Here is a 14,128-nt window from a genome sequence, read left to right on the forward strand (position 1 = left end):
CGGCTCCAGGAGGGGCGGGGAGTGAACGCCCCCCTCCTTTCTTATAGCAGGGTCTGCCACGGGTAGGTGTTGGTCCCCAGGGCTAAAAACGGTCCTGGAGGGGGACCACATGCCCCCCCGGCATTAAGAATACAGGCATGACCAGGGAGGTAGTTGTCGCCAGGGCCCATATCAGCCATGGGGAGGGTGGCCACATGTGCCCCCTCCTCATAATAAATAATTACACATATCACTGAAACCTTGCCCATCCGGGGACTCAACTAGAAACAAGCACGGGCCAGGCCACCACCCTCCCCCTTACTGTAATCGAGACTTACCTCGGGGAGGTGGTGGTCCCTGGGGCCATTATAGACCCAGGAGGGGGGTCCGCGCAGCCCCCTCCTATATATTATTATAGCCTTTCCCCAGGGAAGTGGCAGTCTCCGAGCCGTAAAAGGCCTATGGAAGGGGGCCACGTGGCCCCACTCCTCATGATTTCACATTAGCCTGGCCCCAAGAAGGTGATGATCCCCGGGGCCAATACCGGCCATAGGTGGGGAAGGGCATGCACCCTCCTCCTCAAAATAAATAATTACACATACTCCCGGGACCTGGCCCACACAGGGACTCAACTAGAAACAAGCGCAGGAGATCGCTCTTTGCTTTAAAAAAAATATTTCCCAGCATTTGCGGACCCTCTGCGGTTTTGTGGGAACATTTTGGCCCTGGCGGACCCCACCACCAGGCCTATGGGGTCCAGGAATTTGTACATTGCCCCTTTCTATTTTGTTTTAACTTTTGGGGGGGGACAGTTGAGTTGAAGCCCCAAAATGGCCCCCAAAACTTTCTGGCAGCTACTTAGACATCATCATGGGATATGCTGGATCTTCATCCCCGTGTATACAATTTTGTTTTCCCTGTAATTACTCAAAAACTACTGAACAGATTTAGACCAAATCACCAAAAGGGCTCTTTCTAGACCAAGAGATACCTTTCTGACAAATTTGGCTTAATTCTGTCCAGTGGTTCAGACTGTAGTCATGTTGAAATTTCAGGGGGGGAAATAAGTTTTGAGCCCCCCACCCCCCTTTTTTTTCTTGGACAAATCATCCTGAAACTTTCAGGACTGCAGCCAAACTAAGGAGCAAACTAGTTTTGAAAATGTTGTTAAGATTTGTCAAACGGTGCCAAAGTTATTGTCAAAACAAAAATAGATTTTCCGATGGAAACCAGGTCCTAAATATAACTACCTCCTGGTGACCACCAGTAGGTAATATATACATGTATACATGTGTGTAGGACAGTCCTGGGGAGCTGTGTGGAATATGTTCCATGTAGGGCATTTGTAATTTCATAGAGTTGTGGGGGTTTCTCTCCTGACAGATTAAACTTCCCTGATAAAACTGCAGCGGGTGCGCTTTTCGTTTGCTACAGTTTTGGCAAGGAGGGCCAGCCACAGGTTCTACTATCAGTAAAACCTCAGGAGAAATGTATCCATTTAACAGACCATGGAAGGATTGTGACCCTATGTGAAGCAGGGTGTGAAGACTGACGCTTTGCTTTTCCAACACCTGCCAAAACTGTGAGTCCTGTCAGATCTAAAGAATCCGTCACAGATCGCTCGTATGCGGAGACCTGACAGTCCTGGTGAACCTGTCATAACGCACTTCGATGCTGGTTTTTACACCAAGCGCGTTTTAACTACGGCCTATGAAACCAACCATTTCAAACTTCAAAAACTTCAAGGTAATTTTCACCTCCCTACCCAACACTTTTCAGTCCTCCACGCCCGGTACCATTCACGGCCTTAGCTCACGCTAGCTGCCTCAACTGAGCATATGCTTGTCTTACTTCAGCGCTTGTCTCATAAATGTGTTTCTGCCTCACACACAAGCTCGTAAGCTGATCAGACGCTTGTTGCTCACCCTGTCACAGGTATATCCTCTTCCACTCCCCGCCATGCAGTTTTCAGATCAATAATTTTACTGCAAATGTTCCAATGATATCAATTATGTCATAGAAGATGCAATGGCTGATGTAATTTGTGGGGTAATTGGCAGTGCATGGGGAGGGTGCGAGTTGTAGTCACCTTAGGGCACGAGTTATAGTTACTTCAAATAACTATAACAGCTGAATGTCTATGGTTTTGTGCGTGTAAATTCTGATCCCAACTGTATGACCCCCCTGTAACTTTTAGTTTTTTTAATGACTTTCTAAGGGTTTTTAAATTCTAATTCCTAACTATAATGTCCCTGTTTCAGTAGATTTCTATGGTTTATTTTAACCCAGGGGATGGTTGGCTACAGGGCCTCTCGGGCAGGTAGGCCTTGCAGCCAACCCCCCCCCCAGTGCATCCAACCCCCGCCACACATGCCTTTGTGTGCATCCAACCCCATGCCACTAGCTAATAAAGCAAGGAGAAGCCACTCAAGAACATGGGGAAATGCAAGGAGAAAGCCGTGAAAACTATGGAAAAGCAAGGAGATGGCATACAAAACACAGGGGTAAAAAGTAAGGAAAAAGCAGTGAGAATGAGGAAAAAGCAAGGAAAGGGCACATAAAAATGGGGGAAACGCAAGGAGAAAGCAGTGAAAATGAGGGAAAAGCAAGGAGAGGGCACGCAAAATACAGGGGGAAAACAAGGAGAATGCAGGGAAAACAAAGGAAAAGCAAGGAGGAGGTACACAAAATAGGGGGAAAATGCAAGGAGAAAGCAGTGAAAACGAGGGAAAAGCAAAGAGAGGGCACTCCAAAATGGGTGAAAAAGCAAGGTGAAAGCAGTGAGAACCAGGGAAAAGCAAGTGGAAGGCACTACAAAATGGGTGAAAATCAAGGAGAATTCAGTAAAAATGAGAGAAAAGCAAGAAGAAAGCACACCAAAAACAAGTGAAAAAGCAAGGACAGAGCAGTGAAAATGAGGGAAAAGCAAGGAGAAGGCACACAAAAAATGGGTGAAAAAGGAAGGAGAAAGCAGTGAAAACAAGGGAAAAGCAAGGAGAGGGCACACAAAAAAACAGGTGAAAAAAGCAAGGTAAAAGCAGTAAGAACACACAAAAAGCAAAGGGGAGTCTCTAAAACAAACGGGGGGAAAGCAAGAAAAAACAGGAGCGAGAGCATTGCAGCAGCACAGGGAGAGTTAGGCCTTTTTTTTTTTTTTATTGCAGCAGGTTCGCGGATCCACCACAATTTTGTGGCAAGATTTTTTTTTAAAGGATGCCTTATTTGGCCTCAGCAAGGTCCTGTAGGACCCCATTACCACGCCTAGAGGGTCAGGGTAGTCCTCCCTTGACTCTTTCTAGGTTTTTTGTACTCTTTTCTTGGGACTCAGCTGAGTATGGGTCCCAAGATGGCTGCCAGCACTTCCTGGTTGAAGTGCTGGCAGTCAATCAGCTCTCGGCATGAGATCTGTTGGATCAGCATCCCTAAATATACAAATTAATTTTTCCTGTAATCATTTCACAGCTACTGAAATTACTACCAAATTACAAAAAGGGCTCTTTGTGGACCAAGAGCTAGCTTTCTACCAAATTTGGTGTAATTCTTTCAAGCGGTTCAGGCTGTAGTTGTGTCTAAAATCCCTTTGAGAAATTGCATGGGGAAGATGCATTTTCAGACCCCCTCCCCTTTTTCTCGGCCCGCTTGATTAATCACCCTGAAACAAGTGGGTAGTGGTTTTGAACATTTTGTGAATATTCGTCAATCACCACCAATGTTCTTGGCAAAACAAAAAAAGCTTTTCCCACGGAAACTAGGTCCTAACTATAACTACCTACTAGCGACCACCTGTAGGTAATATAGGTATCAATATTGATATATAGATATATGTAGTGACCCATCAGAAGATATTGTTTTTTGACTCTTCACCAGGAACACATTTGATTGCACGTTGCACGCCTATTTGCAGCTGCGAAACTACAACACCAGGACGTGAAGGGTGAGATATTTATTTTACATTTCACTGATTAGCTTCAGCCTTGATTGACACTCACGGTTCAGGCTAACTACATAGGCCCTGTGAATATAGGGACTGATTTATAAAGAGGTTTGTACATTTTCACTATTACGCTCCAAATAAACCTTAACCCATGCCTGGCATGTGTTTTCATAGTGTATAGTTTATGGTATGCTGCCAAAATATTTTTTCAAAAATATTGTGATACACAAATATTGTGTCCAAAATATTGTGATGTCAAAAATATTGTGGGACAATATAGATAAAATATCATTTTTTGAAGTTTAGTTGTACATAATATCTTTTTTATTTATTTGGTCGCTTTCTATTAGTTTGTGTGTAATATGTTGTTATTTTAATGTTAAGTATGTTTCATAATTTTGAAGTGTGCTTTTGTTCTTGGTACTATAGTTTAAGTTTTTTTTTATTTTATGTCAGTTTTTAGGTCTCGCCTGTTGCACCCAGGAGGACAGTTCAAATCAGCACAGATATGTATTGGAATTACCAGAAAGGATAATTAACAACCGAGGAGTGCTCATTTAATGTGACTGGCTAGAAATATATCTGGATTCCCAGAAAGTTGTCACGTTTTGTGCTCCACATATTTTCCATGACCACCCCATCTGACACACCCCTGTCCTTCCTTATTTTCTACATATAGCCCTCAGGTGGAATACAGTCTAAACGGAGAGAGTTCGGCAATTCCTAGACACTACTCAAATGCCAACTGCATAAATAAGAATTTTGGTGTTTGTTATTAGATAGATATTGTCCAGGGCAACATGACTGGTTTCGGTACTGTATGTTTAAACTTACGCCAACAAAAACTATTTTGATTCTGACCCTTTTAGTTCATGATGAATTCTGTTAAACAAGAACACATATAGGTATGTAAAATGTGCTCACCAGCTAAAATTACACAAGGAGCTTTGTCTGACCCCTGTCTCAACAGGTGAGGATTTGGGTTTGCATACTTAAGAGGTACAAGGAATTTATTTTTGAAAAAGCATTGGAGTGAAGCATCCGTATATGATCAGCCTTACATGTCCAGTGTAATTACACATACCCTGGGGCAGCCGTCATATGCCAACTACAGTTTTACTTGCCTACTACAACCTCATATCATCGCTAGGTGCCACCATCTTGTGTCCAGCAATAGCCGTCATATACCAAAAAGGCAGTGATTTTGTGCTCAGGGGCAGCCATCAAATGAGAAAATGCCACCATCATGTGTCCGGTGCATCTAGGTCCCCTTTTCCACCATATGACAAAGATGATAACTGTGAACTTGTTTCTATTAGAAAGGATGAAGCAGTAAGAGGATGGGAGATCCACTGGTGTGCTATATGTGCTCATCTTCCAAATTTCACCTGTCACCATCTGCTGTGTATACAAATGGACCTGAATGAATGAATAAAGGGAACACAGTTTTCAAAGGCTTACCTGTAATATATGCAATTTGGCGCTGTCAATGTTGGTGGCTCTGCCGGTGCCAGGAGAGGCTGTGAGTCCCAGAATCTGAGGAAGTTTCCCCTCCTGCCGAAGCTTTTTCTCCGTGTACGACTCCATGAGCTTATTGTAGACTCCGTCCTTGTGTGTATGGTGGCATTCATCGATTACCAGTAGCGTGAAATCTGAGAGCCAGTCAAACGGGACACAGCTTTAGAGGACCAAGACTGTCTGAAGATCTCAGCCACAGACACAATGCATATGCTGCAGCACCGTAATTAGTGTCACTTCTTAGCGCAGTGAAATTTCTGGTTTGAATACTAATGTATGGATCTGGGACTCACATAAGCCAGTGTCTCTGGTTATGGGTGAGTGGATTTGCCCAGTGCTGTCGATCTTTTATGCAGTGTTGTACATTTCAGATTCCCCTGGGGATGGCAGAGAGCCCTTACAACAGAGGTATATGTTAGTATGTTCTTGCTTGGGTGTGTAGTATTTTTGTGGGTTGTGTACAGCTCGAGGGTTCTTACGTTGGTTGTGGTGGATTTTGGCTTTAGCAAACAGCCCAGTTTTAAGTTAATACATTATATTTCATCAGCACATGAATACTGGAAGCAGGTCAGATAATTAGATTTCTTAGACCTTGGGTCAACTCCCATCCCCAGCACACAAGCAAGAAAATTTGGAATCAACATTGAAAATAAACTGGATATGTCCTCCCAGGTCAACACAGTCACCGCGTGCTGTTTCCACACCCTAAGGATGCTAAGAAAGATTTACAAGTGGGTATCGAACAGCACCAGAAAAACCGTCACTCAAGCCCAGCTAACCGGCAGGCTGGATTATGGGAGCTCTGTCTACGTAGGAATCCCAAAGCAACTCACCTAGAGTCTACAGACCATTCTGAATGCAACTGCTAGACTCGTTGTCAACCTTCCATGCAATTCACACCACATGTACGGGAGCTCCACTGGCTTGTGATAAACAAGGGTGCACAAGTCAAGCTTCTCACTCATACATGCAAAGCACTACACAACTCATGCCTAAACTACCTCAACAGCTGCATACATTTCCATCAACCCTCTAGGCATCCCTGCTCAGCCAGACTCTTACCAGCACGTCCTTTTTCAACGGTTTTTACGTCTATTTCTACCTCCTTCGTTCTGCTTTGTTTCTTTTTCCCACTTTGACTCTCAGTAAATGTCTGATGCAGAAAAATAAGTGCCGGTCCCTGAAAAAAAAGAGCCCAAGGCCCCCACTGGCTCACATTAAGCACTGCATTGAGGATATCCACAATACCTCTCCTACCACCTCCCACTACCTCCTGTTTCTTACTGTTGTCTTCACTTGATAAAGGTACTCTGACATTACCCCCTTCTACCACTGTTTGTACCACTTCTGGCTCATGTTTCACTCCTTCCCCTTTTCAGCCATAATTCTGCAAAGTTAAAGTGCTCACTAGTTTGTAGTTTGCCGCTGAAATGAAGCATATTTCCCTCTCGTAATCAATCACTAAAATGCTAACAGACTATTCTTGGATGCCATTCATTTTAATTTGATGCATCACATTTATCATTTTGTCACTCCTCAGCCCATAGAGCATAAGATAGCAGGTGTATTTGTATAACCCAAATTCACTACTGAGAAGTCTCTCAGCGCTATGGACAGATAATGGATGATCATTATTACCAAGCTCAATGGTACTTATTTTAACAGCCTCAGAAGGATGAAAGGCTGAGTGGACCTGCTGGGTTTTGAACTTGTGTCTATGAGGTCAAAAACAGATCCCTGTAGTGGATGAATTAGTCCACTGAACCACTAGGCTGGGCTGGACCAGGATCTCTGGGCCATACATGGAACAACTTCAGCAGTCATCTGAGGAAATGGAAGAGGCCAGTACGTGTGTTACAAGCGCCTTGATATCCTCACAGGTGGCAAGAAGTGCTCTACAAATCTACTGATTGATCAATTGTTATTGTGTTATTATACTGTGGACAGAGTGTACATCAACCCTACAATTTAACACACGAGCTCCAGACAGGCCAGTGCCAAAATACAAAGAGGCAATCCCTCCTTACCAGTTAGTTCCACATGCTTCAATTCATCCTTGGATTTCAGCGCATTTTGCAGGATCTGCGCAGTGCATATAATGATGTCATTGCTCTTCACTGCCTCAGCGAAGAAGCTCTTCTCATCGCTATCCCCACTAATAGCGATGAGGCGGTACTCGTCCTTGAGGTGTGGACTAAACTCCTTGCTGTAGTGTTGTTCCACCAAATGAACCTGAAAAAAGGGGGGAAAAAAATAATAATTTTTTTTTGCAAATTCAGGAGGCAAATCATAGGTTAATTGTGGCTATCAGGATTTTGCGTTTTTGTTTACAGAAATCCTGGAAGCACCAGCTCTAAATATAACATACAAAATAAATGAAATGTTCACATTCTGTGGGTTATTTTTTCATCCAGCTTTTTAGCTGAGTGGGAATCCATGTGCTATTTTTTTCTTAAAAACCACAAGACTGTGAAAGTCTGCCTGCAGCTGATTAAAACTTTTGCTGTAAACCACAGTGCACATGTTTAAATACCTCCTTAACTCACGTAAATAGATTAGATTTGCTTTTTAGCAGGATGTGATGTCAGAATGATCAGCAAAGATGACAGTCTCACATGTAATACTGCTCTCTGTCATACTTCTGTTATATTCAATTTGCCATCATCATCATTTATGGTATTAGATTGGTTCACATGATACTGCGGAAGGTTTTTTTTTTTTTACCAAAGTGGCCACCTGGATGAAGCCCACTTTCCTCAAACTAAACTCAGACAAGACCAAAGTGGTAGTCTTTGGGAAAGACATCTTGCAATGACACTCCATCTAGTGGCCCACAGACCTCAGATCTACCAACATGCCTTGCTCGCAAGTGGGGAGCCTCAGGATCATAATAGACAACAAACTGAACACGACCACCCAAGTCAACGCAGTGGTCTTGTCCTGTTTCAATACCTTAAGGATGCTGAAGAAAATCTTCAAGTGGCCACCAAACAACACCAGAAAAAATAATCAGCCAAGCCCTCATCACCAGCAGACTAGACTATGGGAACACCCTGTATGCAGGGATAACGAACCAGTTCACAAGAAGACTGCACATCGTCCAAAACACAGCAGCCTCAACTTCTCACGCCATATGCACATCATATCACACATTTGGGAACTCCACTGAAGGCCTCGAGAAATGTACTCGCCCACTTGCTATGGCGGGTCAGATTTTATCAGGTCGAACTATATTTAGGGCCTACTCACCCGTTCTGGTGAGTGGACAAAGAACAGGTGTTGTATTCACTCAGAATGTGAATGAGCAATAAAGATGCTGTTAAATCTTGTTTTTATCTTGTCACATTTGTTCTGTGTTCAGAGATAGAGGTCAAGTCAGTTTACTTCTCTGACTGCAGAGTTCCAGGATTTTGTAAAGTGAACTGCCTGACCTGCTGTACAAACAGTGTGAATTGAAAGGCTGTAGAGTGTCAGATTTTTCCTAACACACAACTTTTAAATAGCTAACACGTCAACTGTACAAACATTTCAAAACATAATTCAGCAGTTGTGAAAGCCCATTTTTTTGCACTTATGTTTGATGATAAAATATTTTAATAGGACAAAAAGAAATCAGAACACTTTACTTGGTGATGTGCAAATGATAAATATGTTTTCTGAAACAGAATTTACACAGATTATTGTTAATACACTATACAGTTGTATCAGTAATGCTGCAAGTTAGTGTGATCGTTTTCGGCTATTTCAATTGGAAATTTACTGTTTATAAATGACAGTGTGCTACCACATGATGTGTTAGTAATATATTGATTAAAAGTGAGTATTTAAACATGAACTGAGAGACACTCCTGCCCCTGCCCTGATGGCAATGCTATTAGTAAAGTCAGAGATCATGTGTACTCTCTGTTTGTGGGATGGAATCTTATTAAACATGGAAAAAACATTTAGGCCCTCATTCGGACCTTGGCGGGCGGCGGAGGCCGCCCGCCAAAGTCCCGCCGTCAAAATACCGTACCGCGGTCGCAAGACCGCGGCGGGTATTTTGACTTTTCCCCTGGGCTGACGGGCGGCCGCCGAAAGGCCGCCCGCCAGCCCAGGGGAAAACGACCTTACCACCATGAAGCCGGCTCGTAATCGAGCCGGCGGAGTGGGAAGGTGCGACGGGTGCTACGGCACCCGTCGGGTATTTCACTGTCTGCTATGCAGACAGTGAAATACTAGCGGGGCCCTCTTACGGGGGCACCTGCAGTGCCCATGCCATTGGCATGGGCACTGCAGGGGCCCCCAGGGGCCCCGCGACCCCCCCCTACCGCCATCCGGTTCCCGGCGGGAGAACCGCCGGGAACTGGATGGCGGTAGGGGGGGGTCGGAATCCTCTCGGCGGCGCAGCTAGCTGCGCCGCCTTGGAGGATTCCAATGGGCGGCGGTACACTGGCGGGAGACCGCCAGTGTTGCCGGTCCGACCGCGGCTTTACCGCCACGGTCGGAATGCCCATTGGAGCACCGCCGGCTTGTCGGCGGTGCTCCCGCGGTCCACCAACCCGGCGGTCATTGACCGCCGCGGTTGGAATGAGGGCCTTAGTCTATTAGATCAAACAACAAGTTTTTGTCCAGCAGAAATGCTGTACTCACATATTTGAAGGTGCACTCATATGTGAGAATGAAGAAAAAGGTGGCACTGTAAAATAAAACATTTGCATAGGATCACACAATTTGAAACCAGTTTCAAAGTCAAGTAGATTAATCAAGTTAGTCGACCGGCAGGTCTAGTAACATTTTTATGATTTTTCAAGGCCTACACTGGCTTCTGCTACACAAGTGTGCACAATTCAAACTCCTCACACACACCTACAAAGCACTCCACTGGCCTATCTGAAAAGAAGCATTCCCTTCTACCAACCTTCCAGACACCTCTGCTTTATCACACCCCGTGCACACACTAAAGCAGAGCAGAGGGACTCCCCTTCTCATACCTGGCTCAGTGGCATAACAAAATGTGAGGGCCCCTCCTACAAGATATGCTGAAGGGGCTCCCCACACTCATCAGTAGGGCTTGAGGGAGCCCCCTCCAGCGTGGGTAAGCCTTCCCCCCAACCTTCCACTGCAGCGGCTGCCGGGGCCTCTGTTACACCAGTGACCTGACTCCTAAAGCATGGAACCACTTTCCGCAACACGTCAGAGACTCCTCCTCTTTTCTTTTCTTTTCACAAGAAGCTGAAGACCTGGCTTTTTGAGTAAAGCCTCCAGAGGTGGTCTCACACACCCACTACAGAGCACCTGGATACCCTCAAAGGTGATTACTCTGCTATAAAAACACTGTTAGCATAACATAACATTCCCACATCCCCGGAGAGCAGTGGTTTTGTCACAATTGTTTTCAAGATTTGAGTCAGCTTGAGGTGTGCTGGAACCAACTTCTCTACTAGAGGTCTCTGTGCTCCTGGGGAGTACTGTTCCTAGGCTGCTCTTCCTGCAATTTATCTCTTCTCGTGTTTTAGTAATCAACATTGGAAGTTTTGTCAGAAAGACAGAGACTCAAAGATCAAGTTATAGCTAAAGGTCTAATCTTAAAACTCGCTATTAAGAGGGCTGTAGTTAGTTTAGCTTGCAAACAGTGCTTAAAGTTGTCATTGTTTTACTCAAGAATGTTATGAATGGTGTTTTGAAAGTGAGAGTTCAAATAGAAATGTTCACGCTGACAGCACCATAGTTTAGGCAAAAAGCTAATGAAAACTTTGAGAATGTTTATTTTCCTCTAAACACCCTAGTGTATATTTCTCAAAATATTTAGATACTTTGGGCTTGAAAGTTATAAAGTGAGTATTAAACCACATCTTTGAATACATGACGATGTTCTTTTAAAAGGATTAACAAGTTAACTAACGTATCAATGCAGTATAACAGGACTCCAGGATTGTGTGTGAATGTGCACATTTAATATGCTAGAGTAATAAAATAGGTTTTCAGTGGATTTCAACGTTTACAAACATAAGTAGAAATCAGTCCATATATGAATTGAGCCCTCTTTGCCACGAGAAAGTACACTACAGAGCAAAATGGATGCAGTGGCGAATGTAACTACCTCCACCACCATTGCCGGCTCACAATATTTACTGAAGAGCTGTTGGCTTTTTTCCCTCTGAAGTGGCACCTACCTCCATGTCAGGAGCCGCTTCGGAGGACAAAAGAGTTCTGGCAGGTCTCCCATGCCATGACAGTGTAACAGACCTGTTGGCACTTTCACAATTTCCGAAGATAGACCCCCAAAGCAGGGGTCCACCTTTGGAGGTGCCTTAATCAATGCCCCACATGCACAGGGTGTTGTCATCCTGTGTGTGGGGAAAATGTAAGGGCTTTCGTGTCTGGGATTGCCATAGCCTGGCGAGAACACGACAGCCGATAAGTCATGGATAGGGCTCCTCCCGAAAGGACAGCCCTCTGACACCATCTCTGCCAACGTCAGTCAATAAGTGAAACGAGAGTTGGGCGAACAGGACGGCCACCAGTTTTTGGTATATGACCTGTTACTGCCCACATCTAAATGAGGCCTTACGTCTTTTTTTCTTACTTTGCATTCTAGCATTAGCAGTTCTGCATTTCTAAGGAGAAGGTGTGGAAAACGTGACTGGATGAACGATTCACTCATCTCATGGAGCAAGTTGAGGCCTCGTGGTTGTACATGTTTTTTTAAAAAAAGTACAAGGAAGTAGGTTTGCTTGAAACATATGTGTCTAAGTAAGAAAACAGTAGGCTTGGTTCTGATATAGCACAACTCCAGACAGCACAGTTGACCCATATCAGGAGTGAACAGTTCATCCAGCTATTACTTTTTCCTTTGCATTCTGGGACATGTATTTTTGATGTTTTCCATATGAATCCAAAACAACGCCATTGAATGCTCTAAAAAAAATCCATGCAATACAATGATTGCACCACTTACGGTAAAGTGTCACTACAAATGTCACAGATGACTCCTACAAAAATCACGCATACACACACTGCAAATATAGAATTAGCACACATATGCATGCGGAGAACTTGGCATCTATGCTGATAAAATCTCATGTGAGAGATCCCAAGGCTTGCTATGATTTCTTCATGCCAATAGTGGTTTAGAGCCCCTCTATCCACACCCCGGTCCTCGAGGGCCTTGTCATCTCCCGCCCACCTAGCAAGGGAATCGTAGCTTTCGCTACAAGGTTCACCAAGTTAGGTCAGCACCTGTTACTGCTATGGAGTCACACATGCCTGCTGGGGGCCTATACATCTGGACAGTGACCCCAACTGCTATGATCTGCTGCAGACATGAATTGTCAGGAATCTACATGGCTTCGTCACAAGCCCACCAATGGGGCTGGAGTGAGCCTGGACCTGGAGGCTTTGCTGGCTTCTACCATCAATATTACAGGCCACCAATCGTTGATGAAGCACTTCGTCATCCACGGGCCCTGGTCCACGCTATAGAAGTAACTAAAGGAATACTCACGATGAGACAGTTTTGACCATGCTTGCGTCTGCTCTCTGCCGAGCGGAACCCACTCTGAAGCTTTCAAGCGCAAATTAAGGCAGCAGTCTCAATGCTACAAAGAATATTTACATTAAACTTTCTAGCACATAATGGTGCATATTAATTGACTTTGAATGGCCTGTAAAAAACATGCAAGCCAAGCGAAGCCTTTGCATTTCAGCTGTCAACTGCTGAGAAAAATCAGTCTTCTAAGAGCATATCTCGAATATGAGAATTTATCTGGACTCCTTCTTTGGAACCCTATCCTCAAAGGACAGGGAGTTTGAGTTAACCCTAGAATTCTGTTCAGTGCAGTTATGACACATTTCCCATGTATGGCCACAAGATGCCAGTCTTGGATCACACAAGCATCAATCTATGTAATTCAAACAGCCCCAATGCCGTCAGAAAATGTAGTGCTACTTACCACACCTTGGCACTCCTCAGTGTACTGTGTTGTGGTATTTTGTAATTGCATTTATGCACTGCTTACTATCCCTGACCCTATTACAATTTTAGGGCAAAGTTCAGATCTGTGTGTGAATCGTGTGATCATTTTTACACCCTTGCAGCTTTCCTCGGATAGATGATGGCAAGTAAAACTTGCCAAAATATATCGAGGTAAAATACGTGTAAAAAGGCAAAACATGCAGAGTTCTGCGTGCTGTGTGTCATTTTCAAGTAGAAAACTCGAAATAGGAGGTATTTACCAGGCTTGGTAAATACTTTATATTTAATAAACTGCTTTTACCAACTCTGGTGAACACCTCACCTTGTTCCATCAAACCTGCAATTCATAAATACAATCGTTATCCCAGTGTTAGGGTATTTATTGGGTGTGGTAAATGACTCAACATCTGAAACTTACAATCAACGAGAGAAGCTACTGCATTCTTATTACAAAAGAGACTGTGGCACAGGGAGCAGGACATTATACTGCGATTCACACTTGCCTCACTTCCAAATGTTATTTTAATGTTATTGCACATGCATAGCTGTTGTGCCAAAGCATTGAGCACGAGATAAGCAAAGGCTCCAATATTAAGTAGGTAGACAGTTCGATGACTAATAGCAAGTAGGAGAACACAAGATGTTCCTCTAGAATGTGATGAAAGGGACAAAGAGTGGGAGTAGATTGAATAAGAAGAGGTAAAGCGATCCAGTGTTAAGCAGCTAATAGTTAGAAAGAA

General features: G+C 44.0%; 1 protein-coding gene across 1 annotated transcript in view; it reads right to left on the minus strand.

The window, feature by feature from the left end:
* DHX58 (DExH-box helicase 58) overlaps positions 1-14,128 on the minus strand; it is a 73,014-nt gene that overhangs the window by 42,441 nt on the left and 16,445 nt on the right. Inside the window, exons 3-4 of the mRNA XM_069237675.1 lie at positions 7,459-7,663; positions 5,375-5,565 (exon numbers count right to left, since the gene is read on the minus strand). Of these exons, the coding sequence (XP_069093776.1) occupies positions 5,375-5,565; positions 7,459-7,663 (396 nt within the window). The remainder of the gene's footprint in view (positions 1-5,374; positions 5,566-7,458; positions 7,664-14,128) is intronic.

This window comes from Pleurodeles waltl, chromosome 6 (assembly GCF_031143425.1).
Source record: "Pleurodeles waltl isolate 20211129_DDA chromosome 6, aPleWal1.hap1.20221129, whole genome shotgun sequence".
Taxonomy (NCBI): domain Eukaryota; kingdom Metazoa; phylum Chordata; class Amphibia; order Caudata; family Salamandridae; genus Pleurodeles; species Pleurodeles waltl.